At 47.2% G+C, this 20,851-nt stretch overlaps 1 protein-coding gene across 1 annotated transcript; it reads left to right on the top strand.

The window, feature by feature from the left end:
• Positions 1-17,026: 17,026 nt before the first annotated feature.
• On the top strand, positions 17,027-20,578 carry LOC146177892 (large ribosomal subunit protein uL11m-like). The gene is made up of 2 exons (XM_084580633.1): positions 17,027-17,401; positions 19,998-20,578. The coding sequence occupies exons 1-2, from the start codon at positions 17,183-17,185 to the stop codon at positions 20,370-20,372; spliced, it is 594 nt and encodes a 197-aa protein (XP_084436759.1). The 5' UTR covers positions 17,027-17,182; the 3' UTR covers positions 20,373-20,578.
• Positions 20,579-20,851: the final 273 nt, after the last annotated feature.

The following is a 20,851-nucleotide window of genomic DNA, read 5'->3' as shown; positions in this document are numbered from 1 at the left end:
TCCATGTTTCGGTGGCTTAAAGCTAAAGTGGGATGGCGTGATGACATCAGCGCATACCACTTTGACACGAGATCCAAGAACCATGCTGTCTTTTCGGCAGACGGGTCAAGCAGCCCTTCTTTCACCAAAAATCGGATAGCCGGTGCAGCTTCTCTGAAGAATTGAAGAGCTACTCCAACCTTCATTTTTGTAAAGTGGCCGCAGCTGACATGAACCTCTGACAGGGCAGGCGCTACTTTAAGTTCCCTCTCTGCATCGTAGTCTACCACTGCCTGTACGTGCTCCAGTTTCACGTTTGGTGACGGGAGGTTGTTGTCGAGCACGGTGGCATCGCTCAGTGTAAAAACTTTGGAGCTTAAAAGTTGCCCTCGTAGGTTTTTCAACACATGTGCTGCATCAGCAGTGAAAAAAAGTTCATTACCGTTCAAACATGGATGCGGTATTGAGCACACTGTGGTAGAATTTCTGTGACTAGAAAACCCTAATTCGCGCCACATCGCTCTATTTGCTGATCCCATGTCGCATGTGACTGCACGGACTCGAAGGGAGATCTGGCTACAGCGCCGGACGATGTCGAGCACATAGTCTTTAAGCAAGGCACCTTCTACATGTTTCCCGGTGAATTCATACCCGATAACTTGCTTCCAACGCTGATTAATTCCTCCCAACATGAATACCAAAGCATGATTGGCGGGCTCCTCTGGTGTCGAAGGAAGTGTTGTACCTCCAAGGAGAATGTCTTCACCTCGATCGAGTTCAAACGCTGTAGCAATTTCCATCTCGTCTAGAAACAGTACGCAGTCCTTCTCCACGCTTTCCATAGTTTCAGCCTTGCACTTCATGATGTCAAAAACTTCTTGAAGGATTCCTGGAAGGAACCTCAGTCCCTGGATCCTCCTTGCCAAAGTCCTGCTACACGGAAGGGGGTAACCCAACTTCCTCATTGTCTCATATCCGGTCGTTCCGCACGCAAACTTAATTTGCAACCCTTGCTTAACTGTCTCTGCAGACCACGTGTGACCCCGCGTGCTATTTTTCGAAAGTGCGGAAATTTGGTCTGCGTTCAAGAACCGTGTATTTTTTGCAAAATTATCAGCCTTGCTTTCATGGTTCTGAACTTGCTTTTTGAGCTTTTGGATTGTCTTCTTAGCAAATGCGTGATGTCCTTGAAGCGTGGCGTATTTTCTTTTCATGTCTTCCATCTGCTTTTTCAACTCGGCAAACTCCCTTTGTGTCTCACTAGCTGTGGGTGTTTCATCTGTCGAGCTTGGACTTCTGACGTTCAAAGATTCTAAATCTGAGCGGTTGACTTGGAGGTTGTCCGATTACATATTTTGTGATTCTATGTGAGTGGACTCGGGGAGCAAATCTGCCTCTGATGCGGTATGAAGTCCTTCAGCGGGGTTGTTCACCTCTTCATTGGTGGATGTGGGCACGTGCTGCATTCTGTCTCTAGGTGGCTTTCGCTTCCTCGGAGCAACTGTATCAAAAAGATGTACAAAACAATGATCAAATTGACCACAAAGTAAAAAGAAAATGCGGAAATCACAGGTAATGAAAAACTAAGACAGAAAGCAAAGCGAAAATAAGACATGACCAGTGCTTTGAATTTTTTTTTTTAATTTACGCAAAAAAATCTAAGCGTAGGGGCAAAAAGATGCACATAAATACTTGACTTTTCCCCGCTCCCTGTATTACTTACAATGTCGGTTTGATTATATACATCTGCATTAATTAAAGGAGGAGACCAATTCTGCCTTTCAAGTGGAAATGGGTTAAGTCTTTGTTTGAGATGAAGGTTGTTGCGTGAGCCGATCGACAGTAGATTTTAACAAGTGGAAGCTAGGCTTCTGATAGGAGCGTGAGAAGCAGATTTGATAAATACATACTTGTACACATAGCCTGTTAAAGGCGAAATAAATGGCTCATGCCGAGCCAGAGGCTCAAATGCCACTGAAATGTTTTCGAGTGAACACCACTTTTTTTTATAAAGAATGTATGCGCTTATACAGAATCGGGAAGTGAATCAAACGGGAAGTACCTACCCCTGAATGGGAAAATCGTTGGTACAGCATTTGGCTTCAGCTTCTTCCATCCATCTGCCCGGTTTTGTTCAAAACAAGATTGTTCAAAGTGAGCCTGCATGAGAAATTGTTATGTAAAAGCCTTATTACCTGAAATTATGATTAAAATACTATAAATCAAGAAAATCAAACAAACACACACTGGCCCGCATATGGGTCCACATCCGCACACCATGCAGAAAAAAAATATACTTCACATTATTTTTTTTTTCATTTCCATGCGCTACTTCCGTGACATATGAGAAGCTAAAATAAATATCTTGAATAGCATAATTTTCACACAGAACAGAAGTATAAATGATTTCAATTTGATACAACGCGAAGAAACACAAGCCTAAGTGTCGCATGAAATTTTCACTCCGTGTTTCACTCAATTTCCTCGCTGCTATATGCGCCTGTCAAAATGCAACGAGGGCTTTTTGTGAAGTAAGCGTGATTCACTCCTTTTCAGGCTTCGTGGCTGAGAAAGATTGTAATACTTTTACACAGCTGAGCCTTATTTTGTGATGGCAAGTGAAATTAATGGAGGTGCATATGCGCCGGAGGTTTAATATCGCTTCCCAGCTCTAAGCCACTACACGTGCGTGTGCAGTGATCAAATATCAGAGGGCTGAGAAAGCATGATATGACACCTCCAGGAACACAAAATCGTAGGTCTAATTATCAGCAACAGACACATAGACAAGCTGACATAAACCTGAATGAATTTAGCGCAGAGATCGGGTACTTACGCTGCATATGCAGGAGTAGTTCGTCGGCTGCCATTTGTCCCGCTTCACTTTCACGGTCCACAGAAGACGTCGTTTTTGGTCTCTAGGAAACGAAAACATCCTCCAACCATTTTTAGCGCTGTTAGTGCACTGGGGAACGCAGCACCCAGGCATTCTGCAGAGACTGTGTAAAGAACGCCGCTTTCCGTGTCTAGCGTGGGACAGCGTGGAAGTCAATGTGACGGCGGGAGCGGAATGCAAGAAAATGGCGGCGGCGCCTCCCGATAACCGGTTTTGGCGGCGACGACCCCTTCAAAGAGTGGCGCCACCCTGAACGGAGAGCGGGCGCATCGAAGCACCCTACTTCAATGTAGCAGTGCGCGGCACCGCGCGCCGTTTGCCTTTGCCTGCCTTCCCCTTCGCTGCTGTATTCTCGCCATTGCGGAGGTTTTGTTTTGCAGTGGGCAATGTTATTCTAGCCACTGTAGCAATGTGACCCAGCGAATTGAGACTTCTGATACGAAGATGCCACCCCGATGACAAAACAATTGTGATAGGCTGCCGGATACGCTTACGGGAAAGGCGCCACGCACGAATCGAAAGATATGTGGCTCTTGGAAAATAATGGGAGCAAATATAAATCCTCCCTAATGGATATAAATACACGATGCCCTGATCACATCAATTACACGTATACTAGCCTAGTTTTTCAGTTGTATTTTATTCTATGGCCTTGTGGAAACAATAAGCCAGGGGAATTCGTGCAAGCAGGGCCAGCTAGCCGGATTGTCGACAGGCTGCATCAAGGAAGCACAGAGCCAAATACGAATGCGAACAAAAAGGAATACTAGCAGTTAGAAAATAACTTTATTCAACGCATTACTAAGCGTCAAGAATGCACTGGTGTATCTGTTGACCACAGCCAGCATAATATAGCTGAAGTGATTATAGCTAGGCTAATATTTCACAGTACTGGGTATGTTGCTAAATAGAGTCTCTAATGAAATTGAATTGCGAAGCTTGTACAAGCCTGCTAACGCGGCGTCGCCGGGAGCAAACAGCTTACTCGGCACAAACTTCCGCGACAATGGGGACTCAGCTATTATCAGTTCAGCTTTACTGCTTCTTGAGCAAGCTCGAAAATATGACGGCCTGTGGGGCGATCATTCATGACTTGAAAACCACTGTACACGGCGCAAAGATGACAACACAAGAAAAGAAAAAAACGGACACGACATATATATGTTTGTGTCCTTTCCTTTTATTGTGTGTTCGTAATGCAGTTCATGGCACGAAAGAAAAACACTCCGTGAACATATTTTCGAGAAACACTGTATACGGCGCAAAGAAGACAACACAAGAAATAAAAGGATACCATGTGAGCATGTGCTGTCCTTTTCTTTTTTCTTGTGTCGTTTTAAATTTGCGCCGTATACAGTGGTTTACATGTTCACAGAGTATTTTTTTTTTTCGTGCCATGAGCTGGTATTCGGGCAGCAAATAAACTGATGCACTCGGAGGAGGAGGAGGAAAAAACTTTATTTGCAGAAGAATTCGAGGCACGCAGGCCTCCTGGGTCTCCGCACGACCCCACTCACGATGGGGGATACCGGCTTAAATTTAGAAAGTAGAGCTGGTGTCGGTAGAGTTCGTGTCTGCAGACGACGCCAGATTGACTGCTTTCTGATAGTGAGCGATGGGTGGGGTGACGGATAGATGAGGCGCTCAGTGCGGGAGTTTGCGGTGAACTCAGCAAACTAGTGCATACGATCCTTCGAGAAATCCCCCATGAGGTCCGCCTGTGCCCCGTTTCTAGACCCTCGGGCTAAGGAGTCGGCAGCCTCGTTGCCGGGATTTCCCGAGTGCGCAGGCACACAGATGAGCTCAATCCGTCGGGGGAGGTGGGAGGTGGGCATGTGCAGCAAGCGGTGCGCCGGAGGATGAACTCGGCCCCTGGCATAATTTAGAATGGCAGTTTTTGAATCACTGAGTATATAAGTGGCATCGGTGTATGCCAGAGCAATAGCTATAGCGGTCTCCTCGGCTTTTTCAGGGGTCGTGCCTGAAGGAAGCTCAATAGTTAAGGGGGAAATGTGGGGGTTGTGGACAACTGCAGTGGCTCCGCTCTCATCGCAGGCGGCATCTACCCAAACGGCATCGGGCTCATTCCCGTACCGTTTGTGGAGCGCTGCCGCGCGCGCCTTCTTGCGACCTTGGTCATAGTGGGGGTGCATGTTCCGCGGTAATGGTTTGACATAGATTGAAGTGTAAATGTGGCTAGGGAGTGTTAATAGGGATGAATTGCTTGCAGGAATAGTGATGCCTAGCTTAGTGCAGTATATGTCGTCCGGTAGTTGTAGCAGCTAATCTGACGTATTGTGCTTGTAAATGGGCCTCTCGAAGTTCGTGTATTGTATTATGGACTCCAAGTTCGAGTAGTCTCTCGTTACTAGTGCTTTTCGGTAATTTATGTACTGCCTTTGTTGCTTGCCGAATTAATGAGTCTATTTGCTGGACCGCACTGCATGATAGTTTGAGGTATGGTGTAGCATAAAGAATTCTGCTGAGGGTATAGGCGTGCACTACTCGAAGTGTGTCCGCCTCTCGAAGCCCATGTGCGCGTCCTGTCACCCTTTTTATGATTTGTGTGGTGTTTGCAACGGCCTTTTTGAGCCGCCTAATTGTGTCGACGTTCTTTCCATCCTGTTGCAGGTATAGTCCCAGAATGCGGATGGTATGAACCTGTGGTACTTGTCTTCCCTGAATTCGAATTTCTATGGGGCTTTGGTAGGTTCGTCCTTTAGGGGGTCGGAGTAGTACAAGACACGCTCCAGTGAGAAATCGGATGCTTAAAACATATATACGCCTCGCCTCTCTCAGAATTAAGATTAACACGGGTATACTTTTTGTCAAGGAAGCAGTGGATCCGCCGTTCATCAACCCGAGATGCTTACTAAATGCTTGTTTTCACACTCCTAGAGCTCCTGTCAGGTCCTTCTCTATCGATCAGAACACTGTCTACTAATTCGCAATTGTGTGCAAAATTTTCAGATATTAAACTGCTGATAATAGACGGAGGATGCGCAACTGCAAGCTTTTAAGATGTGTTTAATAATGACGTGTGGCAATTTTTATGCACCTTTCTTCCATAAACAGCGTCGACAGTAAATTCACGATCCAGAAGGCAGGCACGACAATAAGATGCTGACAGCTGCGGCCTATTAGGAATACGAATACAGTTTTACACGTTACCCGCGCAAACCTATGTGTCTCTGTACTCTTCATCATCGCGGCCGTGAATCACAAACCTTAGAAAACAGGCTGTCGAGCACAGCAGTCATTTTCATACAAGAAAAGTGAATTAAGGCGCGCCTTAATTCACTTTTCGCCAATGACGCCGGAGAGAAATCGGACACGCGTTTGCAGTTAGAAACCTCTTAGCTCATAGCACCAGTAGTAGCACAACTTGCTAATATATCCAACCTCTGCATAGCTGCCACATGCAAATCCAAAAAGTGTGGACGAAGACGATACGTTTTTCTAAAGTGAGAAGGCCGCCGTCGCACGAACGCAACCCATCAACCAGCAAAGCGCTACATTGAAGTCTCCGGTGGCACCACCTAGTGCATGTAACATACACTGCGCAGGGAAGGAGCCCCCGTGAGCCCACTACCCCATTCTAGCTCACTTTAGCCCAGCTTTTCCTCTGGAGTCTTTGTATTAACTCTATGCTAGGGACCCTACCATGGAGGGCGCTGACGCACAGTAAAACTCCTCAATAAACTAAAAGTAGCGCCAACATGTGAAGTTTGCCGCCCGCCTCCTCTCCGGCGCTCTCCTTCGTCGTTCGAACCTCTCATTGGCCGAGCGCCGTCACGTGCTCGCGCGCCCTTCTTTTTTTTGTTGGGCGTGCAGCTTCCTCCTTTCCAGCGGTGCGGGCGGCGCGCGCGCGGCACATATCGCCGTGTGTTTTGCTGCCACGCGGACTGCTGCTAAATTGTTCTCCTTCGCCGGCTAGTCAATTTTTTTTTTCAAGCATGTTGCGCACTTTGGCCGGCGGCTGATAGAAGCACGGAGGTGAAGGCGAGTTCAACCAACGCAGCCATCGCGTACGAATGGTGTCACACACTGACAGTTGAAAGCGGAACCGTTTCAGCGCAAAATATTAAAAAAAAAAACTGCTACCCCGCTTCTCAAGTTTAACGGTAGCTTACAATTCAGTCAAACCTGCAAAGAAACCGCACAGACTGCAGCTTCCGCCGCCTAGTTAATTTTTTTTCAAGCACGTTGCGCACTTTTATCAACGGCTGATGGACTCAAGGAGGTGAAGGCGAGTTCAGCCGACGCCGAAATCGTGTACGTATGGTGACACACCATGACAACTGAAAACGGCCCCGTCTCAGCGCAAAATATTGAAAATGAAAATGAATGAAGCCTTTATTGAAAGGAAGGGATGGCTCTCGGCCGCTGTTTGGGTTCTTGGGGAGTTAGGAGGGATGGGAGTGTAACTTCTTCGTCTTAACGGTTCTTCAAGCTGTTGCTTGTTGCTTGCCATGCGGCCGATCTTCGCGCTCTAAGTCGACCTCTCTCACACTACTCGAAGCAGGCCGCTCTCACTGCCGTATGTAGCAATGGAGTGTTGTATTTCGGTGCTTGATATAACCTGACCTGCTAATGTGGGCATGTCGTCGTGTGGAATATGCGTAATTTTGTTTTATTAAAAAACACTAACTGCTACCGCCCTTCCCAAGTTTACCGGTAGCTCACAAGCCAGTCAAAGGTGCAAAGACACCACACAGACTGCATCTTCCGCCGCCTAGTTAATTCTGATCTGTAGCTGAAGTTGAAAATACATGGAAGACAACTGCTGCCACACTTCTCAAGTTTACCGGCAGCTCGCAAACCAGTCAACGCTACAAAGAAACCATACACACACTGTTGCTAAATTGTTCCTGTCCGCTACCTAGTTACAAATTTTTAAAAGCATGCCGCTGAGTTTGCGCAAGGGTAACGAACTACGGACACACTGAGAGGACGGCGAGTTGAACCAACGCCGAAATCGCGTACATGTCTCACAGCTCAAACTATTTTGGCGGGAAATCCCCGTCAACATTCGGTAATTATGTTTCAGCAGTGAGCAATATTTTAACCTGAACACTTTGCGACAAAATGTAAGCTGAAATGCTCTGGTGAGACCCGGCGCCAGCGCTTTTACCGGCGCACGGCCGCCTCGATCGGCGCGCGCGCCCGCCGGGCGCGGTGATCGAGACGGCCGTGACCGGCGCCTGCTCCGGAGAGCGCGCGCTAGTCGCGCACCCCGTAGGTGGAGCCACGGTCGAAATGCGAGAGGAGGAGCGGCGCCGCCGGAGGAGGAGATGGCGGTACTTTTAGTTTATTGAGGGTGCTAGCCACCATATTGAGGGGTTTTAACGCACACAGCGGCGCAGCGCCCCCTGGCCAGCGTAAGAGGGTTCTAGCACAGCTTTCGCCCTCGCTCTTGATCACGTTCTACGTGACGCTGGCGGTAACAAAGGACGTTCCACGTCCGCCGCTATGGTTGAGGGTGGCGCTGGTGAACACTCTCAAGGTTCGTATACAGACAACATAAATACCCAAGCAAGTAGCAGGGGGGAAAGCGGCCGATGTGCTCAGTTGGAAGAGCACCAGACGCGATATTCGGAGGTCGTGGGTTCGGTTCCCACCATCGGCACGTTGTTCTTTCTTCTACTTGGTGTTTAATTGTCTTTCCCCTAAACAGATTACATTAGTAATTTCTGTGATTATCCAAGTAAACATTAAAAAAAATACATAAAGTACCATCCCCAACGCTTTCCTTGGCCTCGCCGACTGTTGGCTTCTTTCCATCAACTAAGAAGGTCACACGCAGCACTTCACCTGGACACACCCCACGACCGCGCCTACCTTCACCACACCCGAGGTAGAGCGCGCTTCTCTTCTCTTACGGCCTCACCAATGGGGTCCGTTTCCACCGCCCGCCGCGCCTCGGTGGGGTCGCCACCGCCCGACTGCTGCGCCTCTGCTACCGCCGTTCACACTCAAGGGAACTGCGCGCTCGCTCTTCGCTACGCCCGCCTCAGTTGCAACCGGCAGGTCCGACATTTCACCCCTTATGGTTTATTTATTTATTTATTTATTTATTTATTTATTTATTTATTTATTTATTTATTTATTGCAGTTTGTAGCAAAAATACAATTTTTGCCGTGGGACCGAGGCTAAAGGTGACGTACAACTGACTGGGCCTTCGGCACCACAATTGACATGTGAAACACAACGCAGCAGGCACAGAGCAGCACAAAATAGTCAGTCATATGTGAGAATGTAATACAAACACAAACCAGGGGCAAAACACATAAAATTCAATCTTTAACATACATCAAGGTAACAGTGTCAACAGTAATTGGTATTACACAACGGAAATAGGAAACAAATCCAAAAAGTACATCTTAATTGTTTTTTTGAATGTTAACAAGGAGGATGATTCTTCAAGTAGATAAAATATGTCAGGATAGCAGTTCAAGAGGTTAGGGATTTGCCAGTGAATTAACTGCATACCATACCCGGTCCTTATGCGAGGTTTTATAAAGTTCACATTTCTAAGGACGTAATGTGGATCAGTGTTGATAAACGTAGTTAAAAACGCATTACTGTCAGTTTTGTATTGTCGGTATATAAATTCGGATAGTCGTTGTTTATAGAGGGCTGTAATACTTAATATATTACTTAGTTTAAAGTATGCAGACGCAGAATCATATCTAGACAGGTTGTGAATAAACCGAAGGCCTTTCTTTTGCAAAATATAAATCTTTTCCATGTTGGTTTTTGTACCCACTCCCCATACCAACAGGCAGTACTGAACACGAGACTGGACAGTGGAAAAATATAGTTGCTTCCTCAAGTGCATTGGCAGAAGCGGGCGAAATTCCTTCAGTATGCCTATGTATCGGGCTGTTTTGCTGGATACAAAGTCTACATGATAAGACCAGCGGAGGTTTTCGTGAAATAGAACACCAAAATGCTTATGCACTGAAACACGTTCTAAGGAGACAGATTGGAACGAAAGTGTGATATTTTTATTTATTGGTTTATTGACAGCGGAAAAAATTATATATTTTGTTTCATTAACATTTAATATCAGCTGGTTTGCACAAAGGCAACTCGACAGATCTTCAAGCCATTTGTTAGCTGCAGACACTAGAGAGGGTAAGCTTATACAAAGACGCCGTAATCAGCGTCTAAAATTTATCGTGTACGAGGAATAAAATATAGTCAACACCGCTCACGCCGCTGAAAACAAATCAGTCGGTTGAAGAACAGAAAATGTATATGTATTCTCGTGACAGACGCATGTACGTGTATAACCGACGTAGTCGGTTTAATACATAGATAAACAACAACTTTTAATCAAGAAAATGGGCATGAACAGTTGTGCCTAATTAAAAAGAGCGGCAAACAATAAAAAAATTGTCTTTAAAAGTTATACATTGTACTACATATACATAGAATTATCAAAACGTGACCTGCGGCTAGAAAATTCAGTCTCAATCTTCCTGGCTGGTTTGTTCATATAGGGAGCTGGCCTGTAATTCCTGTTTGTCACTTTCTTGGCATAAATGACAAGAAGGATTCTGATAAATTTTTCAGATATCAAAGAAGCGGACCTTATAGGCTGTTGTTAATTCCTTCAAGGCAACTCAGCAATGACGAATTCTCAATTGCGCTGCTTGAATCAGGATTTGAGGAACTTCGAGAGCATTTGTGTGCGGTAGATGCACAAGGTTTTTTTTTTTTTAAGAAAACCTTGTGCAATAGGGCAATAAACTCTGGTTTCGGATAGTGCAGTCCACTAGAATTCTTGTCCTCGCAGAAGAGTGTACATGGGGCTGCTTCTTTCGCTAGTTTCAAGAAAGATAGCGCAACGTCACACCCGAGGTAACTGATTAACTTATCAATGCATCTATCGACGTAAGCTAAACCGGAATATGTGACAGTAATGGAATGACAGGAGATGCCACCATGATTCCTTCATTTCCTCGGTTACTGATTGTGGCCGAGCAGAAATGATTTCTTCGGCATCGACGAAAACTGCCTTGATTTTGCTCCAAGATGAAACGTCCATCTTGAAAATGTGGTCAAGTGCCGCTGTTACGGCCCTCGCATTTAGCATGTCGTTCTCTCCGCACATCAGACTTACTTTCCCTAAGAGAGCCTCAATGGGGCCACTATTTGACTTTCCTGATGTGGACGGAGCCGACACCTTTCCCGAGGAGGTATTCTACCACTTGTACAGTAGACTCCTGATGAACAGCATTTCTTGAGATGTTTCTTCAGTGAAGTTTTCCTTCTTTACCGCTTTAGAAGTTTCTTGGGATGCTTTCGATATAGCAAGTGAACTCGTTTGTCAGCCACTGCAATCGAGTATCCCCAGCTGCGTCATTTATTAGCCTCTTTTTACCGCTTTCAGCACAAGTGGTGTCATGAATATCAAACCATTTCTCTATTGTTTTCATAATAAGCATAATATCATGTAAAATTTAATTAAAACAGCATTTATTTGCAAAATTAAATAATGCTAAAATACAACACATTTCCTAATATATAAATTATAACATTGAAAACTCAACCTTACAGTCTTTACTTTCACTGTTATACTAATACTTTATATCATGCAAGCATTATGCAACTTAAATTACATTTTTATGAAATTATTTTCATCTTCGGTGCTATGTATGGATGGTTTCGCATCTAGTGCTGAAAGATGGTTTTGCTGTTGCAGACGAGTTGCTGTAATGTTAGCCTTGACGAAGCTTCGATATGATCAGTTTTTTTTTTTTTTTTTTTTTTGCTATTCGTGTGCAGGCTTGGGAAAAATTCGGATTAAAATGGACAAAAGTAGCTACCATGCCGCAATGCATGTCTATATATGCTTGCAGAACGCTTGCAGAGCGACAGTGTTCTTATATAAAGACTAGGTTCTTGTGTGTAGTACGCTGACATGCCGCTGGAGTATCTACCTTCCGTGTTCGTTCATTTCGGGGCTGCACACACCACGAAACAAGCTAGCGACAGCGCGAAACCATGCAAAAGCCACCCGCCGCCGCTGAAGCAGATGCGGAGCGAACAGTGAGCAGGTCGCGCCCCTTGCGGTGGCGGAGAGCGTGACTCAAGGAGAAAAGTTCCCATTGTTCACGCGGCGATTGAGAAGGCCGTAAGAAAGAGCGCGCGCTCTCCCTCGAGACCGGCCGTGACCATACACACACACCCCCACTATACCCCCACACCCGGCCCAAACTTCATCACAGTTGGCGAACTGCACTCCACCATTCGGCGAACGGCCGCGCTGTCTCCGGCGGCGCCGTCCACTGTTGCGGGTTTTGCATGGGTTTTGCGGGTGGGGTTGAGGGGAAACCGAGCGCCTGTGGGAGTGTGGCGCCCTCTATGGCCGGCATGGAGAGACGAGGGCAGCGCAAGGCTAAATGCTCCACCGATTCGTCCTCAGTGCCGCACACCCTGCATAGAGTACACGACACAGCAGGATCGAAACGGCGCCGGTAGAGCAAAGTCCGCAAGGCACCAGCCCGTGCCTCAAAAAGGAGGCCGCTGCCTATGCTGTTGTCGTAGAACCGCACCGGGCCGATGCTCTGCTTGTGCTCCCGGTACAGCGCCAACGTGGACTTGGCTTCCATATCCCTGGCCCACCTGACACCCTCAGCCTCCCCGCTCGCAGACGCACTTCAGCAGCCCATTTGGATGGAGAGTCAGCCGCCATAGGGTGGGTGAAAAAGCCAAACTTCTTCTCAAGTTGATAAACTCGCCTGGCCGAGTCCGTCCGGATGCAAGTGGCAGCCAAATACTCGAACACGCGCCTCACCCAACGCTCCCGTGGCAGGAAGAGCAGTCGGCCGCGAAAGGCCAACTTGCTGGCCGCCTCCGGTGCCTCGAAGGTGGACCAGCCTATGTCGCCCAGGATGGCCTCAATGGCAATCTGGCCATGGCAGCAAAGGGCAATGCGCTCAACCTCATATGTTGTCGCCTCTCAAGCCATCCGCGCGTAACAGCCGACAGGCAAACCACACAGTTGGCGAACGACAGCGCCGCGGCACGTGAACCAACTTCCAAAGGTCGCGCACCATCAAATAACGGCTGCAGCCCCACAGGTACCGGCGGCGGGGGATGCACTGAGCCCGGAGTGCACTCTGGCGTAGCGCCGCTTCGTGCACAGAGTACATGTCCGCCCCATCGGAGAGGTGTACTCCGAGGTATTTATACGCTGTGCAGGTGGTCAGATGGTGCCCGCCCAGCGTGATCTCGTCCTCGCCCGCGTGCTCACCAGCCAGCCGGACAACCGCCGTTTTCTTAGTGCTGAACCGCAGCCCCAGCACGGAGATTTCAGCGTGGCAGATATCGACGAAGGTCCCTCGCCGATTCTGCCATCACGACCAGGTCGTCAGCGAAAGCAAATCCTGGCAGCCCTCGTCGCTTGTGCTCAGCCGCAGGCGAAATCCCAGGCTTGATGCAATCAGGGCCCGCTCCACGCTTGACACATATACCAGGTATAAGAGCAGCGACAGTGGGCAGCCCTGCCGAAGGCCTTCACCACTATGCGCTCTGAAAATAATGCACATCACCAAAGCACACAGTGATGTAGTTCCGCCTGTAGAGGCGCCGGATGGTCAACACGAGTGTCATTGGGAGACCGCGCGCGCGACAACAGACACGCAAACAAGGCCTCATGGGGCACGTTCGTACGCTTTCTCGACGTCCATGAAGCAGCACAACAACGAGCGATGCCTTCCGCGCGATGCCTGCACACTGCGTGATGACAAATAAGTTATCTAACCGGCGGCCTGGCCGGAAGCCATTCTGAACCTCGGTGCAGCACACCGCGAGCCTCCACCCAGCCACTGAGCCACTCCTTTAGAACCCTGGCAAAGAGCCGGTACATGACACTGGTGACTGTAATCGGGCGGAAGTCAGGCAGGTTTCCCGTCACTTCTCTATTCTTTGGAATGAGAACGACTCGCCCCCGCCGCCATTCATCCGAGATTGGTGCTCCCTTGATAACAGCAAGAGGCCAGCGAGCTGTTCTCTTGACTCCGGGCCGAGGCTCTTCACCAAACGAGCAGGCACGTGATCAGGTCGCGGGGCTGTACGAGCACTTCACTTATGCGAGTGAGGGCGCGCTCCATGGTCTTGCTGGAGATCTTCCATCGCGGCTCCATCTCTTCCGGATGTCCCCTCATCTATCGGCGAGGTTACGGTCTCCTCTTCGGGCTCCTCACATGCTACCGTCTGTCCATACAAGGTGGCATAGTATGCCGTCAGGTACTCTTGCCGATTTTCAGCTGGCTGCCCTGTCGTCGCATCGATGATTGGGACCAGCGGGGGATCCCGCCGGTCCATTGAACGCACATAGCCCCGAAATTTCTGCGCTGCCGTCTTGCCCTCCTCGCGCAGGGACCTCATGAGCCGAAGGTTGTGCTCCGCGAGTTTCGCCTGCACCAGTGTTTGCACCTTGTGCTTTAGGTGCAAGTAGTCTGCCCAAGCGGCCGCTATTACGTCCGGAACACCTTCCTTAATGGTCATCCGGTGGTTGCGATTTGCCGCACTACACCGCTCCCGCCACGCCACGTTGTTGATGATGATGATGATTTGAGGCTGTACCCTTTGTAACGGGTGGACACTAAACTGCGTCCCAGCCAAAAGAGAAAGAAAGAAAAAGGAAAGAGAGAGAAAAAAAGGAAGAGGATCGATGGATGGATGGAATATAGGAGCGTCCCCTTTGAAACGGGGTGGTAGCAGTAGCTATCATGCTCATTTTTCTCCCTATATCTTAATTATTGATTTAGAATGATTAACTAAACCATCATTCTATTTATTAGATTTTGTTCCTACATTACTAACATTATGTCACTTCACTGCTTTTAAGCCACCAATCTTCCAGTCGTTTTTTGCTAGTTTCCATCGCCGGTTTATTCACCCGGCCACTGTTATTTCTAAACCCCAGAGCTTCAGGAACAGTGATTGCGCCTGCACCAACTTCCGGATGGATACCATTACATTCGAGTATAATATGGGCAATTGTTTCACTGGAGTTTCCACATACAGCACATGCGTCATCTCCATTGTTAAATTTCGTTTTGTAGCTGCGTGTTCTAAGGCACCCTGATCTAGCTTCAAAAAGTAGGGCACTGCCTCTTGAGTTATCAAAGAAATCTTCCTTCCTGATCTGCATTTTCCACTTTCGGTATAATTCCACACTCTGTTTCCTTTCCATCGAATTTATCCAATTTATCCAAGAGTTAAGCGAGAAGGCGCGCCATCTAGCGGAAGCATCACCAGACGGCTTCAATGCTCCCCATAGGCGCCGCTAATTCTAGCCACTGTAGTGTAGCCCCCCACTATAGTGTATCGTATTCAGATATGTAGCGCAACAAACACAAACACAAGAGAAGATACACAACACACGCGTGTGTTGTGTATCTTCTCTTGTGTTTGTGTTTGTTGCGCCACATATCTGAATACGATGCAGCACCAACTAGCCCCTCAAGCCGTTATTTTGAGAACTATAGTGTACCCCCACGCATGGAGGAAGGAGTTTTTTTCCTTCCTCCATGCCCCCACGTGACTACATGTCAGCAATATATCGCCGATTTTCGTAACTGCACATTGTTCATTTTTTTCTCTCTAGTGCGTCCTTAAATAAAAACCACCCCTGCTTTCGCACCGCAAGAGGTGTGATTTCAGGTTTTGCCCCTAGATGACGCCACAGTGTTTGCAATTTCGTCTTTTGTTATTTTTGTGCGTGGAAGCAGCTGTTTACTAGTGCAGCCACCATCCCAGTGCCACGGTGCATGTCACCAGTCGCCGCCTTTCGTGAATGAAGCAATGACAATGCTCACTAAAACTTTCGTCGACGAGGGCGTGCGTTATTGTGCCGTAACATCATTGAATGTGAGACTGAAAAGGACGGTACTCTACGCAAAAAATCTGTGATTACTGTGCGGTGAGTGAAAGTTACATTTGTTTTCGGTACGTCTTTTTTGTCGATCCCCAGATGTCATCGCGGTCGCTGCTCATGGTTTCCAGCATCGGACTGCATAAAAACGAGCGCGCGCATTGATTGAAAAATTCCAGGTAAAATTTTTCTACAGCGTTTCTAACAAAACCGTTATGGAATCGAACATTTTAGACATAAATGTTTCCACTGCGGCGAAAAAACATCGAGACCTAAATTCCAGTGTTCTGTTCCTTTAAGAGGTAGGAAGCGTGCATTGGGTGGAAATCAAGAAGAAATGGGCATGGGCAGGACATGTAGTGCGAAGAGAGGATAACCGATGGTCGCTTAGGGTAACAAACTGGATTCCAAGGGGAGGAAAGCGTAGCAGGGGGCGACAGAAAGTTAGGTGGGCGGATAAGGTTAAGAAATTCGCAGGGGTCAAGTGGATGCAGCTAGCACAGAACCGGGTTAATTGGAGAAATATGGGAGAGGCCTTCGCCCTGCAGTGGGTATATAGTCAGGCTGATGATGATGATGACCGTCCAAACGTTTATGGAGATGGTTTACTCAAAATATAATAATGACCTTAGTATCGGATGTTGCGACAATACGCGTGAACTGTTGCGAAATGTTTGTCGCAACATTTAAAAGTGCATTACGCGAGCTTTGGAGCACTCAAATTAAAGAAATTTGATGCCGCATTGTTTTGTTTATTGCGTTAGCCATGCAATAAACAAGGCAGGAAAACGGAATTAACCCGTTAAGCGTGCAAATTTCTGTTTCCGTTATACGTAAAAATGTCGATCGTTTTACATAATTTCTGTGACGGCTGGAGTTGACGATTTCTTCGACCGGAAACCATGTTGACATATTATTTTAATGAAGGAGCCGGGAATTAACGAAAAAAAATAGCGGGCGCACAACCAGCGCCGCAATTAAGGTACGTGCAAGGTCGGCTTCATTTCGGTAAGTTGAATCGGTGGTATCAAATTGGTCGAGAGGCGTCCTTGTTCCCCGTCACGAATGCACGCAAAAAGAAAAGATCAAAGGACATTGAAACCGTTAATTGGAGCACCCGGCGGAGAAAGGTTAGTTAGGCTGTTACGAAAGGTCCGAGCTTGAGCTTTGCTGCGCGCAGCGTACAAGCAGACGACAATCGCAGGACCGACGCGCGCTCAATAACGGTGACGTCATGTGACGTAGGGCACGTGACAGCAGCGAGGGACCGCCCCCGGTGCAGGATGGTGTGAAATTTTTCTGCTTGCATATGCTGCGTGTACTGCGTGGTCTGCATTGAACTTTTCAACGTGTTGGCTGGTAAGGTTTCTGCTAGTGAATTACTTTCGCCAGTGTTGGAGGGAAAGGCACAATGTCGAAAAGCATAAAAAGGCTCAAGTCGATGAAGAAGGTGGTGGAGAAAGTGATGCATACGACGCCCCTGAAGCTGTACGTGCCCGCCGGGATGGCCATGCCGGGCCCTCCGTTGGGGCCCCAGCTCGGCCAGCGGGGCATAAACATTGCGCACTTCTGCAAGGAATTCAACGAAAAGACCAAAGACATCAAGGAGGGGCTGCCCATACCTTGCAAGGTATGTTCTGGGCGGGTCATACTTCCGTGAGCCTGCCTTTGCGGACTCGCGGTTTGTGCGTAACACAAGTGTGCTCGAGTATAACGCAGAAGGATGAAGTGCCTGTGATGTCTGCCCTTTGCTATTCGTGTTTTTTGCACATAAATTGCCGACTTGCCCAAGTATCCACCCTTGTATTTTTTCCACGCGTTCGTGAGCAAACTACACTGGCCTCAAGTCGAGTGCTCAAACTGGTACACTTCCACTAATACTCATGTCTCATGGTGCTTTCGATCCTCTTTTGTTCAATGCTCACCGAACTACACGGCCACTGTCAAGAAATCGAGTCCGATCCTGCTGCTGCGATTCTCCGAGCGCGCTTAAGGTTTTTAGGCAGAATAGAAAACGGGTAACACCATCACCCTTACCGAGCTCTAAAAGGGAACGTACGGGAGGGAAGTTAGCGCAAAACAGACACATGCCAGGTAGACAGGACAATGTGCTACTGGCAGCTGACTCATTACTGAAATCGTTACACCACCTATCAGCAAAATCCATTTTAAATGGGGTGTCATAAAACCGATAAAAACGACTGATGACTCTGAAAACAAAATGGCACGTGGTGTAAAGGGCCAAAGTAATATGTTGGAACGGATAAGAAGATAGCGTACCTTAAGGCAAAAAAGCCAACCCCGGAAAGTAAAAAAAAAAAAAAAAAAAGTAACATCCTAAACCTTCAGTGCTTCATGCAATAAGCACCTTGTACCACCACAGAACAGGCAAACAAAAATTCTGTGATGAATGGGACACGGGGATATCTTTGAAGCGCTGTGAAGGGAATATACCAGATAAAAAAACACACTGAAAACATAAAAACCAGAACCGAACGTAATAGCATAATACATTCACAAACGTTTCGTCCTGTGAACCCCGTAACTGACCACGTTGTGTCCTCGTATAAACATGGAAAACTGGAAAGACAGAACCTGCGGAACAAAGCATGGGCAAATAGAGTGCAATAAAGGGGTTATTTATCACAGTCTTGTCACTTGTGGTAGCGAGTACGTTGGGCAAACAGGACGCTGTTTGAAAGGTTAAGGGAGCATAAACGTTCAGTGAACACTGGAATGGGGGCTGCATTGCAAGGACTGTCATCTATGCACTGCAAACACATTGGTGGTTTTAGACAAAAACCGCAAACATGTTGCCCGTGAACTGAAAGAAGCTTCCTGGATTAGGAAAAAGGGCCAAAATTCTGTAAGCAATGATTCGGATTCTCTGTATAAGAGTGAAGAAAGCTTTTTAGAAAAATTCAGCTGAACAAATAAGCGTATGAGTTGCATATTTACAGGATTAAACAGTTTGTGAATGTCTTGCGCTGTTACATGTGTTTGGTTCTGGTTTTTGTTTTCATTGTGCCTTTTTATCTGGTATCTTCAATTCACAATCCTTCAATCATATCACTGGGTCTCATCATTACAGAATTTTTGTTTGCCTGTTCTGTGGTGGTACAGGGTGCTTAGTGCATGAAGCATTGAAGAAGGTTTAGGATGTTACACGTTTTTTGGGTTTCCGGGGTTGGCTTCCTTGCTTTTAGGTTCCATTATCTTATCCATTCCAACATGTTACTTTGGCCCTTTACAGCACATGCCATTTTGTTTTTAAAGATTCATCGGTCGTTTTTATCGGTTTTAGGATGCCCTATGTTAAACATGGATTTTTATCGTTAGATGAAGATGTTCCTATATGTGTATTTCAGTAGAAGAATCTGCAATTCTTTGTCGTGTCTTGTGTTTGTCTGTTTTGCACTTTCTCCTGTACGATCATGAACCAACTAGCCCAGCAACAAGTCTTACTTCAGTATCTAGAGAAGAAAGGGAATTAATGGAATAGAATTGTCATTAGAGCATCCTGCTCTACCACCGATGCACGCAGAGAAAAGCATTGCCATTTTCGCCAGCTAGCTCTGCAACCATTATAGCTGCGTTTCTCACGTGAAAGTATGTCGGCAAAAATAAATAGGTTTGATGAAATGCAACATTTGGAGCACACAAACTAAGAGCTGATTCTTGGTAATCACTGATAATTCCTGTGCAGCATAAGATTCTTCAATGTGGCTTGAAATTCTCAATGCAGATAGAGGTCAATTAGGATGAAAAGTGCCAATGTTACGTGGCACACAACTCTGTGTCACAAAGTTGCATCTGAGTGTTTTATGTGTAAGCCTCGCCTCTGGCTGGTGTTCTAATGGCTGGGCCGAGGCCATTTTGGTTGTGCGTTCCAACCTGTGCTGCCGTGGTTAGTTAGAGGTGCACATTAACATACCATCTTCTGAAACAAGTTCGTTTGCTCTGCTTTACAGCCTGTGTCGAAACTGCAAGGTTTGTAGCTAAAGCCATGTGGCACAGTCTATCCGCCCGCAACAATTGGAGCACACAAACTGAGGGCAGATTCTTAATAATCGAAATCTTAATAGTCATTGACGAATTTGTAGGTGGTGTGAGCATATCTTTTTTCTTTTTGACGCTGAAGTTTCTCAGATTTTACTGCGACGAGAAATGCTCGTTTCTTGGCAGCGGCGGAAGGGCAGAATGTATGAATTCGCCTCTCTGCGCAGATCACTCTCAAGCCAGACCGCAGCTTTGACTTGGAGATGCTGAACCCTCCCATCACTTACTTTGTGAAGCAGGCGGCCGGCATTGACCGCGGGGCCATGCGTCCTGGACAGGAGACGGCAGGCATGATCACACTCAAGCACGTCTATGAGATCGCCAAGATCAAGAGCCAAGACAGCATCTACGACTGTGTGCCTCTCCAGGACATCTGCAAGGAGATATTGCTGCTGGCCTATCGGTGCGGTGTCAAGACCGTCAGGAACCTGACTGCGGAAGAGTACCGCGAGTTCCGCGAGGCTCGTGAGCCTGTTGTCAGGGAACAGCTCACAGCGCTTGAAGAAAAGCGGCAAGCCAAGCTCCTTCGGACTGCTTCCTGAGGCCATGAAACCCCGTGTGATGTAGATGTCGGGCAATTAGCGTTTTCATTTGAGCTAGAAAACTGGAGGACTTTGCAGGACTGTTTGAGAGGTGGCCGACATTGCTCGCCGTGCATCATGTATGCAACAGAAGAGAAGCAGTACCAATGTGGTGCATATTGAGTACATTTGGCTGAAGCAAAATGCAAAATCACCATGTACCGAGATGATTGTTTTGCATTCAGAGGGTCAGCGTAGAAAGTTTTGTTTACTACCTTTTCATTGTGGCAACCAAACCTCATTGCTAGAATAGAAACATGCTTGGCTGTGGTGCTCAGAAAAATGGCAGAAAGTCTAATTTCCAGATGGGAGATTGTCATGTCTATTTGCTAGGTCACATCTGCACACCACGACATCGGAGACGCGACAGCATTTGTCTGCTGCCAGGGCATTGGGGAGCGTGTTAATGGTAGAAATGCATAATTTTCAGCAAGTTACTG

Source organism: Amblyomma maculatum, chromosome 10, assembly GCF_055883805.1.
Source record: "Amblyomma maculatum isolate TAMU_Amacu chromosome 10, ASM5588380v1, whole genome shotgun sequence".
Classification (NCBI taxonomy): Eukaryota; Metazoa; Arthropoda; class Arachnida; order Ixodida; family Ixodidae; genus Amblyomma; species Amblyomma maculatum.
This window is presented reverse-complemented; position numbering and strand designations above follow the sequence as displayed.